This window comes from Ziziphus jujuba, chromosome 4 (assembly GCF_031755915.1).
Source record: "Ziziphus jujuba cultivar Dongzao chromosome 4, ASM3175591v1".
In the NCBI taxonomy this organism is placed as follows: domain Eukaryota; kingdom Viridiplantae; phylum Streptophyta; class Magnoliopsida; order Rosales; family Rhamnaceae; genus Ziziphus; species Ziziphus jujuba.
In genome coordinates, this window is record NC_083382.1 from 4,918,404 (window position 1) to 4,939,969 (window position 21,566).

The window sequence follows — 21,566 nt, forward strand, 5'->3', positions numbered from 1 at the left end:
ATATACCAGTTTTCAAATTTACCATTCTACATATTTTCCTTTAACATACCCAGTATGAAACCATCGATAACAATATAAAAAATAATTTTTCTCGTAACACGAGGTCCAACAAATAATATTCCACGGGCATAATTATAAAATTTAAACCACCAATTAAACAAATATTTTCCTTAAAATATTTAAACCAGTTATGCCCACAAAATAATATAAAAACCACATATGATTTATTACTGAAAATACCTTGCTCATGCGTAATAAATAAAATTAAATCACAATAATAAAAATCGGGGTTTCTGAATAACCCAAAATTTACGTTTAGCACCAACAAACATATACGCACTTATAAAATAATAATTTTCCACAATTATAATTAAATTGCACCACATGAGCATAATTTCAAATATCAATTCAACACCTATTAAATATAATTAATTACCCCAAAAATATTTTTAAAGGTGGGTCACTCACCTGGAGCACGCAATTAACCTAAGATCCTCCATGGGATCAATTCCATGACACACACGTGCCCCTAGAACAACAACATTACACATCTCAAATAAATTAATATTTTATTCGGATAAATAATACCCAGTACGCAGGGGGTCTAACACAAACGTTAACCAAAATACGCAAATTATATGTCTATGGAAAGCTTGTGAGATGAGGATCACATTACCGACCTCCATTGAGCTCAATTCGACCGGCGGTGGCCGGAATTTGGTCGGAAAGCTTCGGCCGGTCTTGATCTCCTCGTATCTCACGAACCACTTCGAATTTAAATGATTGGAGACCATAATTGAACTCAGAGGACCCAAAATAGGGGGAAAGGCATGGCAATTTGGACTGGGCTGGCCGGAAACGGCGAGAATCACCGGAAAAATTCAACCCGCCGCTGCTGACTTCACCGGCCCGATCTGGGCGCGTCGCTGGCCGCCCGCCCGCCAAATTTGGCTGGTGAGCTCGCCGGCGTGTGGTCTTGGACAGTGGCCGGTGCGTGTGGCTTGTGGTGGCCGGAGAAAGATGAACACGGGAGAGAGAGAGATGGCCGGTGGGAAGGAAGAAAGAAGGAAAGAAAGAAGAAGAAGAAGAAGAAGAAGAAGGGGAAGGGGTCGGTGGCCCTCTTTTCCCACATGGAGGAAAAGAAAAAAAAGAAAAAAGAAAAGAAAAGGAAAGAAAAAGAAATAATATTAAAAATAATATTATTACATAAAATAACAATAATATAATAATTTGGTATTAAACATGGTTGACATGTGGCATCTCACCATGGTGACACATGGTCACATTTATTAAGTCACACGTGGCACATCGTTACACGTTTAAAAATAATATTAAAATAATACAGTATTTGAAAAACTCTACAGGTCCATAACTTTCAAACCACATGTCCAAATCGGACGTGCCGCTAGTCTATGGACTCGTATCGACGAGAACTTTACAACCATGCATGAGTCAAAGATTAACTTTGCATGAATGAAAAGTCAACTCCTGCACCCCTTGGACAGTTTGGACATCAACTTGTTTTGCTCATAACTTTCAAACCGTAGCTCCGTTTTCAACGTGCTACTAGTCTATGAACTCGTGCCAACGTGTACTTCATAATGATACCTCAATCAACCTAGAATTCCATCCGAGTCAAAAAGTCAACTTTTGACCCCAACGGTCAACGGTCAACGGTCAAAGTTGGAAAATTTCCGTTGTACTTTGGGGCGGGGTGTTACAATCTTCTCCCCTTACAAAATTTCATCCTCGAAATTTCTTAAATCGTTGAAACGTATAAGAATAATGATTGCGGATTTGTGCCTCGAGCTTCCACGTCGCTTTCTCGACTAGATTAATTCACCACGAGACTTTTGATCTGAGAAAGTAGTCTTATTGACCCATACGCATTCTTCATGATTTAAAAATCTGCACTGGTCGCTCTTTACATGACAGGTCTTAGACGTCTTTTCATAGTAACAATACGTGAATTACGCTGCATACCCATGTCTGCTTTCCCGAAAATACTAACTTGCATGCCACAAAACCAATTATGCCAATAACCTCATAGAAACTAAGGTAATGAGAACTTAACTTCCTTTGTCAACCAAAACATATGACTCTCTTCTACAGAGATAATTTCAAAACTTTAATCTCGGACTTCGAATTCCACATCTTTTCCATGCACATCAGCTTAACTTATTTGTCGATTCCTGAGCGGTCTTCAAACTCTCTCGGAAGGCCTTTTCCTTATTCATAGTCATCCATAGGTGTTTGCATCCAATTTAGGTTGGTTGTTGTATGGTGCTTCTCCTCACCCACTTCACTCCAATATAGTGGGGTTCGACACTGCCTTCTATATAGAATCTCATACGAAGACAACGCGATGCTCGCTTGGTGGCTAATATCGTAACGAATTCTATCGATGCCAATTGCTCAATCCAGCTTCTTTCGACATTGCATAATGCACGGTCTCAACATAACTTCCAAGTGTGAATTCTGTACTTTGCTTGTCCATTGGCCTGTGGTGAAAGGCAATGCAGTCATTAAGTCTCGCTCCAAGTGTATCTGTCTACACACAACCGTATAGCTCTTCTTCCTAACCTGAGCAGCTTAACTTAGCAAGTATAATAGAGACCTCATCCACTATCACTACCATCACGCCTAATAGTGAATTTTTAACTTTCCTCTTGTGCAACTTTCCTTCTCATGCCCACTAATTAAGGATATTCAAACTAGGCCACGAGAACACGATCTACAAGTCTTGGTCATAGTCGAACGCTAACCATAAAGTACTTCTGAAGCATGCATCCTTAAATCAACAACCAAGTAGAACTTTAATCGCTATCTAGATCTTGTTTGATTCCCTAAACGCTGTCGTACCTTCTCTTTGTGAACGATAGTTTAAGCACGAAATCCATGTTTACATCTCCCCACCCGACACGGAAATGGGCAAGGATTGAAACTACCTCAAACGTTTCTATTCCCCACTTTTACTTGTCGGTGACTTAAGTACCTTTATTCGAATCCTGCAACTTCCTTTATCATGCCAAACCATAATGTCATCTAGTGAGCATTCCATACATCTTTGTACCTTTGGGGTGTATCGCATACATTGAATCACGTTCTTCCTTTAGGATCTCCTTTTTGAACTCAACGATATCACATCTTAGATTCTCAACTGACGATACTTAAACCTTAAGTCGCTCTTGGAAAAACCATAACATAAAACTAATAATAAAATATATTTTTCAAATATACCACCAACCTAAAATATATACAATTTATCAACCCAAATTAAATTTCCAAACTTCTTCAAAAATCGAAATATAATTTATGAAATTTACTAATTAAATCAATGGAATAATAAATAATAAGAAAATTATTCCAATTAGTTTAAAATACCTTAACTTGCATAGGCAATTGTTAAAGAAAAAAAGAAGAAGAAGAAGAAGAAGAAGAAGGGGAAGGGGCCCGTGGCCTTTTTTTCCCACGTGGGGGAAAAGAAAAAAAAAGAAAAAAGAAAAGAAAAGAAAAAGAAAAGGAAAGAAAAAGAAATAAAAAGAAATAAATTAAAAATAATTAAATAATATTAAAAATAATATTATTACATAAAATAACAATAATATAATACTTTGGTATTAAACATGGTTGACATGTGGCATCTCACCATGGTGACACATGGTCACATTTATTAATTCACACGTGGCACATCGTTACACGTTTAAAAATAATATTAAAATAATATAGTATTTGAAAAACTCTATAGGTCCATAACTTTCAAACCACATGTCCAAATCGAACGTGCCGCTAGTCTACGGACTCGTATCGACGAGTACTTTACAACCATGCATGAGTCAAAACTCAACTTTGCATGAATAAAAAGTCAATTCCGGCACCCCTTGGACAGTTTGGACCTCAATTTGTTTTGCTCATAACTTTCAAACCGTAGCTCCGTTTTCAACGTGCTACTAGTCTATGAACTCGTGCCAATGTGTACTTCGTAACGGTACCTCAGTCAACCTAGAATTCCATCCGAGTCAAAAAGTCAACTTTTGACCTGTTCGGTCAACGGTCAACGGTCAAAGTTGGAAAATTTCCGTTGTACTTTGGGGTGGGGTGTTACAGCTGCTCCCGAGCTTGCTGTGTTGCTGCTGGTGCTGTTGCTGGTGCTCCTGTATTGCTGCTGGTGCTGTTGCTAGTGCTGTCGAGCTTGCTGTGTTGCTGCTGATGCTGTTGTTGGTGCTTTTGTATTGCTGTTGGTGCTGTTGCTGGTGCTGCCGAGCTTGCTGTGTTGCTGCTAGTGCTGTTGCCAAGCTACTGTGTTGTTGCCGAGCTTGTTTTTGCTATCTCGGAGCTTGTTGTGTTGCTATTAGTGCTGTTGCCGAGCTACTGTTCACGTGCACTGTTCACGTGCACTGTTTATCTGTGTTTAAATATCTTTTTTTTTCTTTTTGATTTTTTTTTTGGCTAAAATATCTGCGTATAAACATCAATCTCCAGCTTGTGTTGCTGCCGAGCTACTGTTTACGTGTACTGTTTATGTGCCCTGTTCATTTGTGTTTAAACATTTTTTTTTTAAATTTTTTTTTTATTTTTTATTTTGCTAAAATACCTGTGTATAAACATCAATCTCCAGCTTGTGTTGTTGCCGAGCTACTGTTTACGTTCACTGTTCATGTGCACTGTTCACCTATGTTTAAACATCCTTTTTTTTTCTTTAGATTTATTTTTATTTTTTTTGGGGCTAAAATACCTGTGTATAAACATCAATCTCCAGCTTGTGTTGCTACCGAGCTATGTTGCTGCCGAGATACTGTTTATGTGACTGTTCATGTGCACTGTTCACGTGGACTGTTCATCTGTGTTTAAACATCCTTCTTTTTTTTTTAGATTTTTTTTTTTGGGGCTAAAATACCTGTGTATAAACATCAATCTCCAGCTTGTGTTGCTGCCGAGATACTGTTCACGTGACTGTTCATCTGTGTTTAAACATCCTTTTTTTTTTTAGATTTTTTTTTATTTTTTATTTTTTTTGCCAAAATACCTGTGTATAAACATCAATCTCCAGGTTCTCTTTCCTGCTAACTGAAGTAAACCACATTGGTAAATAAACGGCAAACTAGACTAAAAGCAAACTAGCATACATTAGTCAAATAATCAAACAAGACTTCATGTTTCCAATACATGGCAATTTAAGAAGTCTATAATCATAACTCAACTCTCTTTTAGTAACTAAGCTGATAGTTATTGCAATATGACAAAAAAAGAAAAAAAATGTAAGAAAAAGACGAATGTTTAAACGCAGGTAAACAGTTTACGTGAACAGTATGCGTGAACAGTAATCACGAAGCTTGCTTTCTTAAGTTTCTTGCTTTCTTAAGTTTTCTGTACTAGTTTGTACTATGGCTTTTTTATCCTAGTTAACAAATATACCAACCAATGACAGAATCCCATGAAAATAATCTAGTTTTCTACAAAACCAACGAACAAAATATCAGCTTTTTGTTCTCTGCAGAATTTACCACAGCATTGAGCATCCTATTCCTTAGAGCACTTTCCTTTTTCGTTTCGATTATTAATGTCCCATAGGATATTTCTGTGTGCTTCATCTAGCTTAGGACTTTTTAGATCTTTTTTTGAGATGCCAATCTATCCATTGACAAACATACCTAAGTAGAGGCCAGAAAATTCCTAATAAGCATAAGTCCAATAAACAGGCATAGAAAAAACATGAGAAAGATGAAATAAACAGGCCAATAAGCCTTCTAACAAATAAACTAAGGTGGTGAATTACAATGTGGCATTTTAGAAGTAAATCAATAACATGACAGATTAGAATATTGAAGTAGAGCAAAATGGCAATGGTATGTGGAAGAAGATAATCTGTTGCAAAAATGGCTGCTCTTCTCTTCATTTATCATGATGTACATAAATTAAACGTTCCAAACATAAAGAGTAGCACGTGAATATACGGCAAAACCAGTATACATTCAATCCAATAATCAAAACACATCTCTATTTTATATAGTTAGCTGATAGTGCTTGCTATAAGATAGAAAATCCCATACAAGCACACCAAAATAAAAAAACAACTTCTTCTCCCAAATCTGTTGCAAGATAGGTCATCCTTTCATTTTCTCATGCAGACCTGCCAAAGTCCAGCAAGTCCTTAGATTAGCAGCATGTTAGTTCAATAAAATATCGAAGACCATACGATACCACTTAGTTTCATACCTGTGGAAGACAAACTATCAGCTTTAGAATCATATTCCAAGGCGTGCTGAGGACTTTCCTCATTTTGTGAGGACCTGTATAGATGAGCAGCATGGTTTGTACAAAGTATGATCATACAAATTGCATAAGAATAATAAATAGTAAATGTATTATTTTCTTACGGATTGTTGAGGAGTGGACAGTTTCTTTTGTCGTGCGATTGCCCAATTTTTCCACATCCATTGCAACGTCGACCTCTATACTTTGCGGCATTTGTTGCCTTCTCTTTTCCCCTTTTTAATCTTTGTTCGCATCCCTTTGCCCTCACAGCAGATGGGTCTTTCAAAGCCTCATAGTCAGGAGCAGTGCTACCTTTTTCAGAAATGCCTCCACTTTTCGTGTTGCTAACTATGGATTCAATCTTGCCTAGCAAACTTTGAAGACCATCATTCACAATTACACTTGCCTCTTCATATATTATGGATTTATCAATGACTTCCGAAGCAAGTTGGAATAGTTTAGCTCGCCAAGTCAACATTGAACTACGCTGTCCACCTATCTCAACACCTTGCTTATCGGTTATTATTTGACATTTTGCACCTCTAGTCCACCTTTTCATTATATATTGATTTGGCAAAGGAATGTTACCAAACAGTCTCAAGAATGCCAAGATATGTCTACAGGGAAGTCCTTCACTCTCAAACTTCTTACATGTACAAGATGCAAAGTCCAATTCTTTATCATAAGCAATTTCCCGCACTCTACGAACACGTTCTTTTGGACTACTCTCGGCCGCATACATTTTGTGTGTAGCATTTTCACGAACAAATTGTGGCATTATTACTAAGCTATTCCACAACTTATCTTGAAACTTAAGAAAAATCTTGCGTGTGTAAATCTCAGCCATTTGCTTTTCCATTTCCAATGGCAATTTCAAAACAAGCTTCTCATTAATATCAACGTGATCAGCCCCTAACTCTTCGTGACGTTGATGTGCAAGCGCCCTATTAAATCGAAGTATGAAATCTATCAATAAGTTTCTCTTCGAAACATATTTCTTGAAAAATGCATGGGAGCTTTCCGCACGTTGGCTACTTGACATTCCAGCTGAGAATATATGGTTAACATATGCAGGCACCCATCTTGAACTTAGCTCAAATATTGATTTTAACCAATCATTGTTATCTAGGCTTGCCTTCTCGATGGTAGTCACCCATTTTCTTTCAAACTCTTCAGGGCATTCTGATTCCCAAATGCATTGTTGGAAATCCTTATAAAAATCTCTATAGGTGATAGCATTTAAATACGTAGAGAACTTCTCAAGTATGTGCCAACTACAATACCTATGAAATGTATTCGGTAAGCTCTGAACTATAGCCTTTGTCATTACAGGATCTTGATCGGTAATGATCATTTTTGGGTTGTTCGTCGGCATGCTATCCTTTAATAGCTCAAACAACCAAACAAATGATTCTGTTTTTTCATCACTTAAAAAGGCACATGCAAAAAGCACCATTTGACCATGATTGTTCACCCCCACCAAGGGTGCAAATATCATACCATATTGATTAGTGTTGTAAGTTGTATCAAATACAACTACATCACCAAAACATCCATAAGCTCTTCTAGACACCGAATCAGCCCAAAAACAACGCTTCAATTTACCATCATCATCTACGTCTATTTTAAAAAAGAAGCATGGATCCTTTTCTTGCTCGGTTAGGAAATATTCCTTTAAAAGTTCTGCATCTTGTCCTCTTAATTCATTCCGCACCTTAGCTTCATGGTTATATATATCCTTCTTTGTACACCTAATATTCTCTATACCTCCAGCTTCAAATTCAAGAATGCTTATTTGTTGATAAGTTGGCACATCATCTGCTGAAAACTGCAAAGTTAGTGACTTCTTGGCTTCAAACACACTACGATGTGATCTCAATAAATGCACTCTTCGAGGGGTTGATAATGGATGACTTTGTTCTTCAACAAATACAGTGATGACAAGTTTCCCCGTTTTTGACCTAACCACGGCAAGTTTGGCTTTACAATTTTCTCTTGTCATCCCCCGACACCTTTTTCTCTCACCGTCCTTTATAGAAGATACTCCTTCCTTAAAATACAAAAATTCTTTCCTGACAACTTCTTTCGCACCTTTACATCTCTTAGTCGAACTGCTACGAACACTAAACCCCGCCTCTTTTGCATATTTAATGTAGAACTCATGTGCCCCATTTATCATTCAAACTCTTGTCCAACCTTTGGTTTGCAGTTTTCAGCCACTTGTGGAATGTAAACGTCATCCATGGATTTTGAATGTGATAGCAAGGATATGTCTTCAACTAGTCTACAATATGAATTTTCTTCCAACTGTTCTACACTCATGTTTCCAATTTGAATTTGCTTCCAACTATTCTACACTCAAACCAGCTTCCTATTGATCAATTTGTAACCTGGTAGATGGCAAAGCAAAACCATCATGAGAGGTGGTAATATCTTTTATTTTAAGAAAGTTTAGTTTCTAAATAGAAGAGAAAAATATTGCAAAAATAAAAGCACTTCAGCCAAAATCTGCCGAGTTTGCATTATAGTTGTTGATCCAGCACACTCTATAATGAAAGAAACAAATATCCGTGCATCAACAGAAAAAATAAATAAATAAATAAATCTGAATCATGGGGTTCAAAAAGGTTAATAGTACATATAAAAATGAAAAATATAAGTTGCAAAACAATGAAATAATTACATCTTTGCTAGATAAAGGGAAACAAAAATATTGATACATAACTCTTTAATCAATGAGAGGTTAACAAATCTACGCAAAGGCTATTAAAAGAATAAAAATAAAAAGAAATGATATCAATTTAATCTATTAACTCTATGTTTCATGCATATTAAGGGGATTATAATTATTCAAAGTTCTTATTCAAGGATATATATACATATGTCTTTATGTGTGTGTGTGTGTGTGTAGATATAGGAATTACAAAATAGAATTACTTTGTGTTCCAATTATAACAAACTTATTTTCTCTTGTATAGCATGCATGGATTGGCCATTCGTATACTCCAAAAACAAGTGGTGTAAATATCTCTTTCGTGTTAGTATTATGATAGACTAAGTGAATTGATTATTACACAATGAACAGTATGCATCAACAGTGGTTTTTATACACCAGGAAAGAAAAACAACATGCATACATTCATGCTTTTTCTGCAAAAAGTATCATTTTCTAAATTTTCAAAAATCATCATGAAGATTGGCCTTCGTTCAAGTTATTTCTCAACCCAAATCACAATCCCACATTTAACAATTTCAACTATGCAAGACTACATAAAATCATCAACATAAAAAACAGAATGAAAAAAAAATTACAAAACATAGACTCACTCACTCACAGATATGAAGAGCCAGAATACAGACATGCAGAGTAGAAGATTATGAGCTGGTGGGTACAGAGAAGGGTGGCAATCGTGGTGCAAGCAGGTGCGTTTGCAAGATGGCAATGCTGTGGCAATGGTGGTGCGATCTGGTGGGTTTGCAAGGATGGCAATGCTGGTTGCTGCTGGTGCGATTGAGAATTTTGGCTGGTTGCTGCTGGTGCGATTGGGAATTTTGGCAAAGTCCTTTCGAGCTGGTGAGAGCGGGAATGTGAGCGGGAAGGGCTCAGGGGAAATTTGGCCAGCCATTCTCACGTGAGAGTTGCTTTGAAGTTGGACCGTAGATGCCAGTAGTGCAAATCGAAGGGCAGGAAATTTCATCATATGTTTGGTCCGCATATAACCCATGCGGTCGGTCCTCATGCTAGCCTCTCTCTATATATATATATATATATATATTTATATGAATATGGAAATGGAGTGATACATACATTTGAGTGATGTGACAAATGGTGGCATTTTGAAAAGTACAGTCACATTTGATGGCGGGGTTCTTAGCAGGGTCCCTGAAGGCTGTCCCATTTATAGCTGATCCACAGCCACTGCATGGCTCTCCACTTATATTCCACAGGTTTTCCACCGCTTGTGTATCCCATTGTCTGAATATTGAGTTCAACACCTTCACTGTCTCATTGTTTCATCAAAAGTACAATATATCTTAGTCATTATTATTATTATTATTTTGCTAAAATATCTTAATTAATTAATAAATTACCGCCTTGTAGTAATAGTGTATATGTTAAACTTATCAATCTTATCAAAGATAGTGAACTGTTCTTGAGAATATGAGGATATAGGATTTTGATTAATTTTGCATTTGTTTGCTTCTTTTATTTATTCAATTAATTAGTATTGGTTTGATTAGTTTGCTCAAGATGTCAAATAGTTAATGCAAAAAAAAAAAAGTCAAATAATTGGATTTGGGCAAGGACAGTAACTTTTTTTTTTTTTTTCCTTTCCTTTGAGTCAATGAGTAAGGTTATTTCTTGGGATAGTTTGTCATTTATTATAAGGGTTTTGAAAATACTCTACAATCTTTTTTCGGATAAAAAATAAATAAATGAAGAATTTATTATATTTTGATGTCTTTGATTTTTATAGTTTAACAATTTAAGTTTTCAATTTCAAAAGTTGCAATTTAGGTACTGTGCTAACGTGTTCAATTTTTTTTTTTTTGTCTTTTTCTTTTAAATTTTATGTAGTTTGCTTGCTTTATTGATTTGTTAATGTTAATTAATAGCAGTTAGACATTTTTATTAACTATAAATGTAAGATAAAAAAAATATAAACAAAAAATAAAATACAACAAAATTGTGTTGATTTTTTATTTATTTATTTATATTTTTTTTACATTTGTAGTTAATTGATATATTTAATAAACGTAAATATTATTAGTTAACACTAACAAACAATTAAAATAGACAAACTACTCACAGTTTATAAGAAAAAGAAACACAAACAAAAAACAAAAATTGTACATGTGAATAAATTAGGCTCCCAATTAACAATTTGTTTCAATTTAAATTCTGTTTAACTTTTGATTAACGAAGTTTAACAATTGTTTCAAATCATATGATTGGTATTAAGTTATATCAAATTTCAACTAAATAATATTAAAGTGTAAAATTTTAAAACTAAAAGATATTAAAATGCATTGAACCAAATAAAATCACACATTTTAAAGTTGAATGCCTAAATCTTTAAACTATGAAAGTTTAAAATACTAAAGTGCAACTACTATATAAAAAACTTATGCATCAAATATGACATTATAATTGGGACATGATTTTTGAACATTTTGGTGGAAAAGTCACTATTTAGTATTGCAAATATTTAAAGTTCAACTTTCCCACACTTGCACTTCTAAATAATTTTTAAAAGTATCGTTTTTAAATTTAAATATTATTATGGTGGTTCCCGTAAGGGTAGATCTAATTGCAAATCCCATTATTTGTTCTAGCGAAGGTGTGCATATATATCAAAATATTTATTATATATATTATCAATTATTAATTTAAATTAAAAACATGAAGAACAAAGCAACAATCATTAACGCTTATCATGTAGAATAGAATAAAATATATATGTCTAATACAAATATTTTAAAATTTTATGTTGGACATAAAATATATAATATAATTAACTAAAAAAATAAAAAGTCAATTTAAAGAAAGAGTGAAAGAAAGAAAAATCAATTTAAAGAAAGAGTAAAAGAAATAAAAATAAACTGCTTTTTTCTCTTTCAAAAAGCTGATATTGAATATGGATGTAGAGAGAGAAAAATGTGTATGTTTGATATATAATAAATATACACCTGATCTAGTATTAGCAATATACATATATACAGTCCGTCTATGGTGCGGACGGTCCTCATGTGGACCACAATATTGGTGACGGTTTTTCATAGTATTAGTGACGATTTTCTTAAAAACCATCGTTAATACTATAAAAAACCGTCACTAATACTGCGGTCCTCATGCGAACCGTTCTCACCATAGAATTTCCGTACATATATATATATATATATATATATATATATTTGATCCAAGATATTTTAAAAATATGGGAAAGAAAAAACGAGTTTTATAATAGTAAATATATCAATAAAATTGAATTTCATATATTAAAAGTAATTTTTCTTTTTATGAATGCTACATAATTATTTTTATATATATATATAGTTTTGAAAAGATGTATTATAAAATTTAAAAACGATTTTCAAACAAAATCATGAAATGCTAATTTAGAGAAAACATAATAGATTAAATAAAGTAAAAGTATACTATTTTGTTGTCTTGTGGTAACATGGAACTGAATGTTTAAAAACTATTTCTAGAAATCCTCGATAAATCTTACCAAAATTTTCATTAAAAAAAATATTTATACATATATATATATATATAAATATATATTATATATAACATTTATAATTTCATTTGAAACCATATACAAAATTTGGGAGGGAGTCTAAATATTTGCAATGGAAAATCTTAAAAGTTTTGTTTGAGCATGATTTAAAAGTGACCCCAAAAAAAAAAAAAAAAAGGTATTTTGTCAAAAACAAATTCATGCTTTTAATTTTAAAAAATAAATTTTTGAAAAAAAAATCAATAACCAATAAGCCTCGTAATAAAATATTTTCATATGAAGTTACAAATTGTACATAAAAATTAATAGCTAAAGTGATGAATATTTGAACGTCGACAAAATTATATATCTATCCACAATAGTTTTATAGAAATACCATATGTTAAAAGCATTCATGGAGGACATTAATACATATAAAACGTACCATATCCTAGAAAAACAATTTATCAAGCAATATAGGCAAAAAGAAAACTAAAACACAAAAAATAAGAACAAAAACACAAAAGAGCAAGATGTTAGAACCTTCAGAAGGGTCTATGGTGGCGTTTCAAGCTACTGAATTGCGAGGTAATAAGAAGAAGAAGAAGAAAAAAGGACACCAAAAGCAAGAATACAAGTGAGGACCAGAGGACGGCATCTTCAACCAACTCCGGCTCATCTTCTTTGGGTTTACATAAAACTTGAAAATGATTCCAAGTTAGTTTATGCAGACATCAAGATCATTAGAAGAATCGCAATGACAAACGACACAATTAATGCATCACACAAAATAAAAACTGATGTTTTATGAAGCGTCGTCTAATATTCTGTCGCTAAAACTATAAGACAAAAGGCGACGTATTAATAATATCGCCTAATATTAAAGAAAATCCTACGTTGTACAAAATGTGTCACTAAAAGTTTAAAGAAAAAACCAACGGAGTTAAAATACGTCGCCTATTTTTTGAGTTTTTGGCGACGCTTTTTGAAATGCATCGCCTTTTTTTTTTTAGTTTTTAGCAACATTTTTTCAAATGCATCCCTTATTTTTTAAGTTTTTAAAGACACTTTTTGAAAAAAAAAAATTTGCTTATTTTAATTTTGTGAAAATTGATTAAATAATAAAAATACAAAATAATTAAAATACAAAAAAAAAATTAAAACTAGTTTTATCCAAAATAATTAGAGTACAAAATTTTAAAATAAACATTTTTATGACAAAATAATTATCAAATAAATTAAATATTATCTCATGAAATATTTTTACAATTTGGTAAATTATTGTATATGCAAAAGTAAAAGCAATATTAATTAAACTTCCATGAATGCATAGTCATTGAGATGGAAGTTGACGATATTATACCCTCATACTGCATATGAAAAAATTTAAAAAATTATTAACACTTAAGCAAAATAAAAAAATGTTACTATCATTATTAAGTAATTTAGTAAATGAAAATTTAAAGAATATTACCATTATTCTTAAGATTTGGCAAGGTACATTTCTCCTAATTAAAAGTGGAAAACCCATAATGAAGCGGATCAAAAAATTAATTAAATGAATAATAATAAATGCCATAAATATTACTTAAAACCTAAGTAATAAATCTATAGACCAATTTATTTAGAAGATATTTTTTATCCATATCCGCTCATAATCATTACCAACATAGCTACTCTCACATTCATCCTCATTATCATTTTCATCAACATTTGGCAACTGTATGATAAATGGATTGTGAGCTATCATAGTATCGCCAAGAACATCTTGTTCAACAAAAGTACGATGTTGTGGTGAAGTTAAAATAACAGACCATCTCGACTCAAGTTGATCTTCATCATAAGATATTTGTTGAACTTAGCAAAACAATGTCAAGCAATATTACAAACAAAATATCTACAAAAGCAAGATTAAGAAAACCCAACGAACCTAACCTGCAGTTAAAATTAAAAAAAAAAAAAAAAAAAAAACCACCAAACCACCACATGTCTTCGCCAACCACAAAGAAAAAAGAAACTCACCTAAACGATGGAGACGAAGAAAGAAGAAACCTAACTTCTCGACAGCAACATAGGCAAATGAAAAATGAAACTCGAAATATCCCATTCTTCAAGTCTCTATTAGATTGCTTCCAAATCTAATCTATTAGGTAGTGTACTTGATGTAGTTTTAGAAAAGAAAAGGGATTCAAAGGCGCACGTAAAAATTTTAAAAAGCACCAAAAATTTTCAGAAAATGGTAAAAAGGCGACCCTTTTGAAGATTCCCTTTTTTTTTTTTTTAAATTAAGAGAACAAGTGATGCGTTTACATCTTAAAGTGTTGCCTGTTCCATCAATGTCATTATTTTTTTTTTAATTAATTTTTTATTCTTCATTTACAAATAAATACTGAAAATATTTCTTATATATGTGAAATGAAATTACCAAAGTAATAGTTTAATTATTTTGTTTTCCAAGTATGGTTTATTTACTTTAAAATCTTGTAAATTTCTTATTTTTATTTTTATTTTTTTTAAGAAAGGGAATAAGCAACGCATTTACAATAGAAAGCATCGCCTATTCTAAATTTTATTATTTGTTCCTTAATTTGATAGAACAGGTGAAGCATAAAAAGCAAAAAGAGTCGCTAGATACTTTTTATTTTTTTTCTTTTTTAATAGTTATTAATTTGCTTTTGAAGTACAGTTTATTTGCTTTTAAGAGTTACAAGTATTAAAATGTTTTTTTTATTTTTTTTAAATTAAGGGAACAAGCAACACATTTACAATTTAAATCATCGTCTTTTCTCTTAATTTCATTTTTTTTATTAATTTTTTATTTTTATATACAAATAAGCACTGAAAATATTTCTTAAAAATGCAAAGCAAAACATCGAAGATTGCTATTTATTTTTCTATTTTTCAAGTACACCTTTACTCTTTATAAAATTTGCGTGTCTTTTAAATTTTTTGTCTTTTTTAATTGAGAGAACAGGCTACGCATTTTCTTCAATAAAGGTCACCTGTTCTTGAATTGTGGGATCAAGCGACGCATTAGGGTTGAAAAGCATCGCCTATTCCATTTTTTATATTTTTTTATAATCTTTAAATAGTTTTTTAATTGTTCATCTACAAATATATTCACATTGCAATCCAATGAACATCAAATCCATTGATCTAAAAATAGAAAACAGTTTTGTCAATACTCTTTTCAATTATTCACATATATATGTATTCACGAAACATAAAATTCCTCAAGATCTAATTTGAGGGTATACCGAATGTAGAATTTTAATTCAATAAGGACTTATTAACCAATTTTTCTATATAAGTATGTTAAACGAGCTAAACTTTTAGGTGTTTGTGTTTCAATAATAGTTTATTTGTTTTTTTTAAATTTGCAAGCCTATTAAATAAATTTGTTTTTTTATTTAATTTGAAGGAACAGGCGACGCATTTACAGGAAAAAGAGTTGCCAGATCCTTTCTTTTTTTTTTTCTTTAGTTAGTTATTATTTTTTTTTTTGTGTTTTCAAGTACAATTTATTTGCTTTCAAAATTTGCAAGTCTCATAAATACTTTTTTTTTTTTTTAAATTAAGGGAACAAGCAACGCCTTTACAATATAAGCATCGCTGGTTCCTGTAATATCAATTTTTTTGTTCTTTAATTAGTTTTTTATTATTCATTTACAAATAAATACTGAAATATTTCTTAAAAATGTGAAGTAAAATTACTAAGTTGGTTGTTTAATATTTCTATTTTTCAAGTACAGCTTGTTTTTAAAATTTGCAAGTGTTCTAATTTTTTTTTTTTAAAATTGAGGGTACATGCGATGCATTTCTAGCGAAAGGCGTTGCCTGTTCATAAATTTTTGGACACAAGTGACGCATTTTGATAAAAAAAACATCGTCTGTTCTGTGTTTTATATTTTCCTTTTTTTTTAATTAGTTTTTTAAACTTTCATCTACAAATATATTCATGTAGCAATCCAATGAACATAAATTCCATTGATCTAAAAACGGAAAACAGTTTTATCAATGCACTTCTCAGTTATTCACATATATGTGTATAGATGAGACACAAAATATCTTAACACCTAATTTGAGATAGGGTACCAAATATAGAATTCTAATTCAACAAGGACTTATTGACCAATTTATCTACATAAGTATGTTAAATGAGCTTAAATTTCATGTGTTTGTGTTCAATGATAGCTTACTTGTTTTTAAAATTTGAAAGTCTATTAAATTGCTTTTTTTAAAAATAAAAAAAAAAACTTGAAGGAACAGGCGACTCAATTCCATCCAAAAGCGTCGCCTATTCTATAACAGTCCAGTCTACCCGCATGTGATATTATCTGCTTTGGGCTCCGTCCGCACGGGTTTAAAATGCGTCACAAGGAAAAAGTATCCACACCCTTATAAGGCATGCTTTATTCCCCTTTATAACCGATGTGGGATTTGTAACAGCCCAGTTATCAGGACCCATCCAAGATCCCACACTGGAACCCTAGATAAGCCTTGATCCCAGGGAAACCCTATCGGACCCTCTAATGGAAAATCCAGTAGAACTTCCCCTAAGGGTTGGACTTACCACAATTCCCTGCACTGAAAACACACTTCTATATACCGCCTTATTCCTCCACCTTACTACAATTTAATTCCACAATAATCAGCACTTCCATAAATTAAACATAGAACTAATGTAGCATTTAATAAAATATATCCAATACAGTATACAGAGCATCATATGATACAATTAAGTATGAAAGTTATACAACAAAGGATGGAAATAAATATTACAATAGAAATAAATGAAAAGAAAGAGAACTCCTCGAAATACGACAGCAACGAAGGTCAAGCTCACTCCGGACGAACGTCTACCAATCTTTGTACCTAGGGGAATGGATTTAAAAATATGAGATGCTAATCATCTCAGTGAGTGACCCTATCTACTATACAATTATAATAGTAACGATAATCATAGTAGACTTGATTAATTAAGAATAAATAAGTAAATAAATAATAATTAATTGAAAATAATATTTTCTCTTAAAATCCTCACCATTCACTCCGTTGGAAAGGTTCCCCTTATAAAACATTTTCGCAAAACCCAATCTTTTATGCCCCAAAAATCAAGGAATAATTAATTTAATAAATAATTAAATAATCCAAATACGAATAAAATACAATAAAATAATTTAAAATACTTACATTAAAGAAATATAACATAAAAGTGAAATTCAATATATAATTCATAAAATTTGATTTAATAAATCAAAATAAACAGTGTCAAAAATATAATTTAAATAATTAGAAACAATCATGTAAAATAAGTGGTAAAAAATATTATAAAATTTATTTTGAAATATTCAATCAATCTATATAATAAAAATATGGTAAGATGCATTTTAAAAATATTGTTTTAAAATAAGTGACATAAAATATGAATAAATACATTTTAGAAAATACTAATTGGAAATAGGTGATAAAACAAATTAAATATATTTAATTTAAATACAACTTTAAAACTTTGGGATTTGAAATTTATATCTGAAAAATAATACTTGACGCACCACACTATATACCAGTGATGCCCTACGATACCCAGCGTCCCGAACATCATCCGGCGGGCGGTTAAAAAGAGAAACTTGCATACGGTCACTTCGGCTTCCCGACAGCGCTGCTGCTTAAACAGTCATCCCGACCATAGAAGAGGGCGGCTTATGTGCACCATATAGAACTTGCCTGCCCACGGTCTGATGGCAACTCACGGAAGACATTACAACTTGCGCGCTCATCCACATATACAATACAAAATACTAGTACTGTATGAGTGCGTCTAAAACAAATAACCAAGTTTATTATTAAAATATCCAATTTTTCCAAAATTCACCATGGGAATTATACCATTTTTCAATTTCACAATCCCACATTTTTCTTAAATATCACCAGCATAAATCCATCGATAATATATAATTTTTCCCATATCATAAAATCCACTATATAATATTTCAAGCACAAAAATATATATTTTGAAAGCACCATAACTTAAACCAATATTTTTCTTAAAATCTTTAAAATCAAATCATGCCAAAAATATTATTAAAACCACATGAAATTCATATATTCTTAAAATAATGTAAACGCATTTGTTATGCATTATAAAATCAACATCAAACTCAACAATAATTAATTAAAAACCTTAAACCATAATTCCTTTAAAATCCCAAATATATTTTTGGCAACAACACATATATTAAAACCATCATAAATCGGCATTGTAAACTTAAATGGATTCAAATATTAAACATATATTAAAATTCACATGAAAGCATTTCTAATTACACAATATTCCAACAATAAAATTTAACAATTATTAACAAAATCCCATCTCCATAAAATTCTTGAACTCAAAATATTTCTTGATGCATAAATAATTATAATTCATTCAATTTTGGCATCAAAATTCCAAATATAAATTTACTAAATATTCAACACATAAAACATATTCTTCAAATAACCAATTAACACAAAATATATATATATATTTTAACATCCCAAAATAATTTTGAAGATGGGTCACTTACCTCGAGCACGCAATCTAGCCAAGATCCTCCATAGGATCAATTCTACGGCTCACACATACTTCTAGAATAACAATATTACACATGATTAAATAAATTAATATTTTATTCGGGTAAATAATACCCGGTATCCGGGGGACCGAACACAAATGACAACCAAAATTTACGAATGATATACCGAATCGATGCTTGTGATGCGAGGATTATGAATATGGTTTTACTTCCCGGAGGTCGGACCCGTGGTGGCCGGAATCTCGTCAAAAAGCTCTCGGATTTTAGGCCTTTGATTCTCACAATCCGTTAAGAATTGAGGAAAGTGGACACCGGATTTGGGTTCAGGGGGTTAGAATTAGTGGGAGAAGATAGGCGGTACAACTAGGAACTCGCCGGAAATCGATTTCTCGACGAGCCGCCATAGTCACCGGAACCCATCACTGCCGGTGGCATGTCCGGTGGCCACTCGTCGTGATTTTTGGTGGGAAGGTAGATTGGAGAACGGGTGACTCAACGGGATCAATGGTAAGGCAAATGGAGGTCTGGTTTGGGAGAAAGCGGCCGAAGAAGGAAACAGGCCACTCACCGGAAAACACCCTGATCCGGGCACTTTTGGCTGGCCGGTCGGTTTTCATGGGTGGGTCACGGTGGTCAAGCGCATGTACTATTCTGGTGGCCAGAAATGGATGAATGACGGTTGGCCGGTCCTTCCCCTTTTTCTCTCTCTTTCTCTATCCTCTTTCTCTCTCCTCTTTCTCCTTCTCTCTCCTGCCTCCCCTTCTCAACCAATCAAAATGCCTGTGGGTGCCACTGTGCACTCACGGATGGGTCCATTTTTTATGACACGTGGCATCACTGTTCACACACATACAGATCCATGAATATTAAATGTTGTCTCGAAAAAACTTTACAGGTCCGTAACTTTCAAACCACATGTCCAAATCGAGCGTGCCACTAGTCTATGAACTCGTATCGATGAGTAATTAACAACTATGCATAAGTCAAAGCTCAACTTTACACGAACAAAAATTCAACTCCGGCAACCCTTGGACAATTTGGACCTCAACTTGTTTTGCTCATAATTTTCAAACTATAATTCTGTTTTCAACGTGCTACTAGTTTACGGATTCAGATCGATGTGTACTTCGCAACGGTACCTCAGCCAACGCCAAATTCCATCCAGAACAAAAAGTCAAAATTTTGACCCTTTCGGTCAACGGTCAACCTCGATCAACATGCAAAAATTTCGATGTACTTTGGGATGGGATGCTATACTAGTCCACCTGCATGTGATATTGTCCGTTTTGGGTCCCGTCCGCACGGGTTTAAAACACGTTACAATGGAAAGGTATCCACACTGTTATAAGGCATGCTTCCCCTTTCCAACCGATGTGAGATCTCACAATCCACCCCCTTTGGGATCTAGTGTCCTCGCAGGCACACTGATCCAGGTACTGGCTCTGATACCAACTGTAACAGCTCAGTCCACCCGCATGTGATATTGTACTCTTTGGATCCCGCCCGCACGGGTTTAAAACGATTTACAAAGGAAAGGTATTCACACCCTTATAAGGTATGTTTCGTTCCCGTTTCCAACCGATGTGGAATCTCACAATATTGTTTGTAACTTATTAAATTTTTTTTTGACACTGTTTATATTGAATTATTAAATCAAAGTTTACGAATTATATATTGAATTTCACTGTTATGTTACATTCCTCTAATGCAAGTATTTTAAATTTATTTTATTGTATTTTATTTGTATTTTGATTATTTAATTACTTATTTAATTATTTTCTCTATTTTGGGGTTACAATAATGGGTTTTGTGAAAATGTTTTAAAAATGGAAACTTTTCCAACGGAGCGGAGTATAAGGGTTTTGAGAGAAAATTATTTTAAATTATTACTATTAATTATATTTATGCTTATTTAATATTAATTAAAATTTGGTTATATTTTATTATTATTATTAATTCATCATGTAGTAGATGGGGTCACTCATCTATTATATGAGCGAGCTTGACCTTTGTTGCTGTCGTGTTTCAAGGAGTTCCCTTTCTTTTTATTTATTTTTATTTGCAATATTTCTTTCTACCCTATGTTGTTTAACTTTCATACTTAATTGTATCCTATGATGCGCTGTATACTATATTGGATATATTTTATCAAATACTGCATTAGTTCCTTATTTAATTTATTGAAGTGCTGATTATTATGGAAATGAATTGTAGTAAGGTGGGAGAAATAAGGTCGTGTAGATAAAGTGTGTTTTCTGTGTAGGGAATTTATGATAAGTTCAACCCTTAAGAGAGGTTCTGCCAGATTTTCTATTGAAGGGTCTGGTAGGGTTCTCACTAGGATTGGGACTTATCTGGGGTTCCGGTGAGGGATCTTGGACCTGACATATTCCATGTTTTATTTATTTATTTTTAATTAGTTTTTTTGAATGCTCATCTACAAATTCAAAAAAGAATATTTGCAAAATTAAAAAAAAAGTACTAAAAACAACTTTCAAAATTAAAAAAA

The 21,566-nt window shown here is 32.7% G+C and overlaps 1 protein-coding gene across 1 annotated transcript; it reads right to left on the bottom strand.

The window, feature by feature from the left end:
• Nucleotides 1–6,104: 6,104 nt before the first annotated feature.
• LOC107433567 (protein FAR1-RELATED SEQUENCE 5-like) lies at nt 6,105–8,434 on the bottom strand. The gene is made up of 4 exons (XM_060816695.1): nt 7,157–8,434; nt 6,378–7,066; nt 6,217–6,290; nt 6,105–6,130 (listed from the first exon to the last, which is right to left on the bottom strand). The coding sequence occupies exons 1-4, from the start codon at nt 8,432–8,434 to the stop codon at nt 6,105–6,107; spliced, it is 2,067 nt and encodes a 688-aa protein (XP_060672678.1).
• Nucleotides 8,435–21,566: the final 13,132 nt, after the last annotated feature.

Excerpts from the sequence above, each read along its gene's own strand:
- LOC107433567 (XM_060816695.1), bottom strand. The coding sequence starts at position 8,434 with ATGATAAATGGGGCACATGAGTTCTACATTAAATATGCAAAAGAGGCG. Across the intron at positions 6,291-6,377 it reads TGTCCACTCCTCAACAATCC|GTCCTCACAAAATGAGGAAA; the intron begins GTAAGAAAATAA and ends TCATCTATACAG. Across the intron at positions 6,131-6,216 it reads TGATAGTTTGTCTTCCACAG|GTCTGCATGAGAAAATGAAA; the intron begins GTATGAAACTAA and ends GGACTTTGGCAG.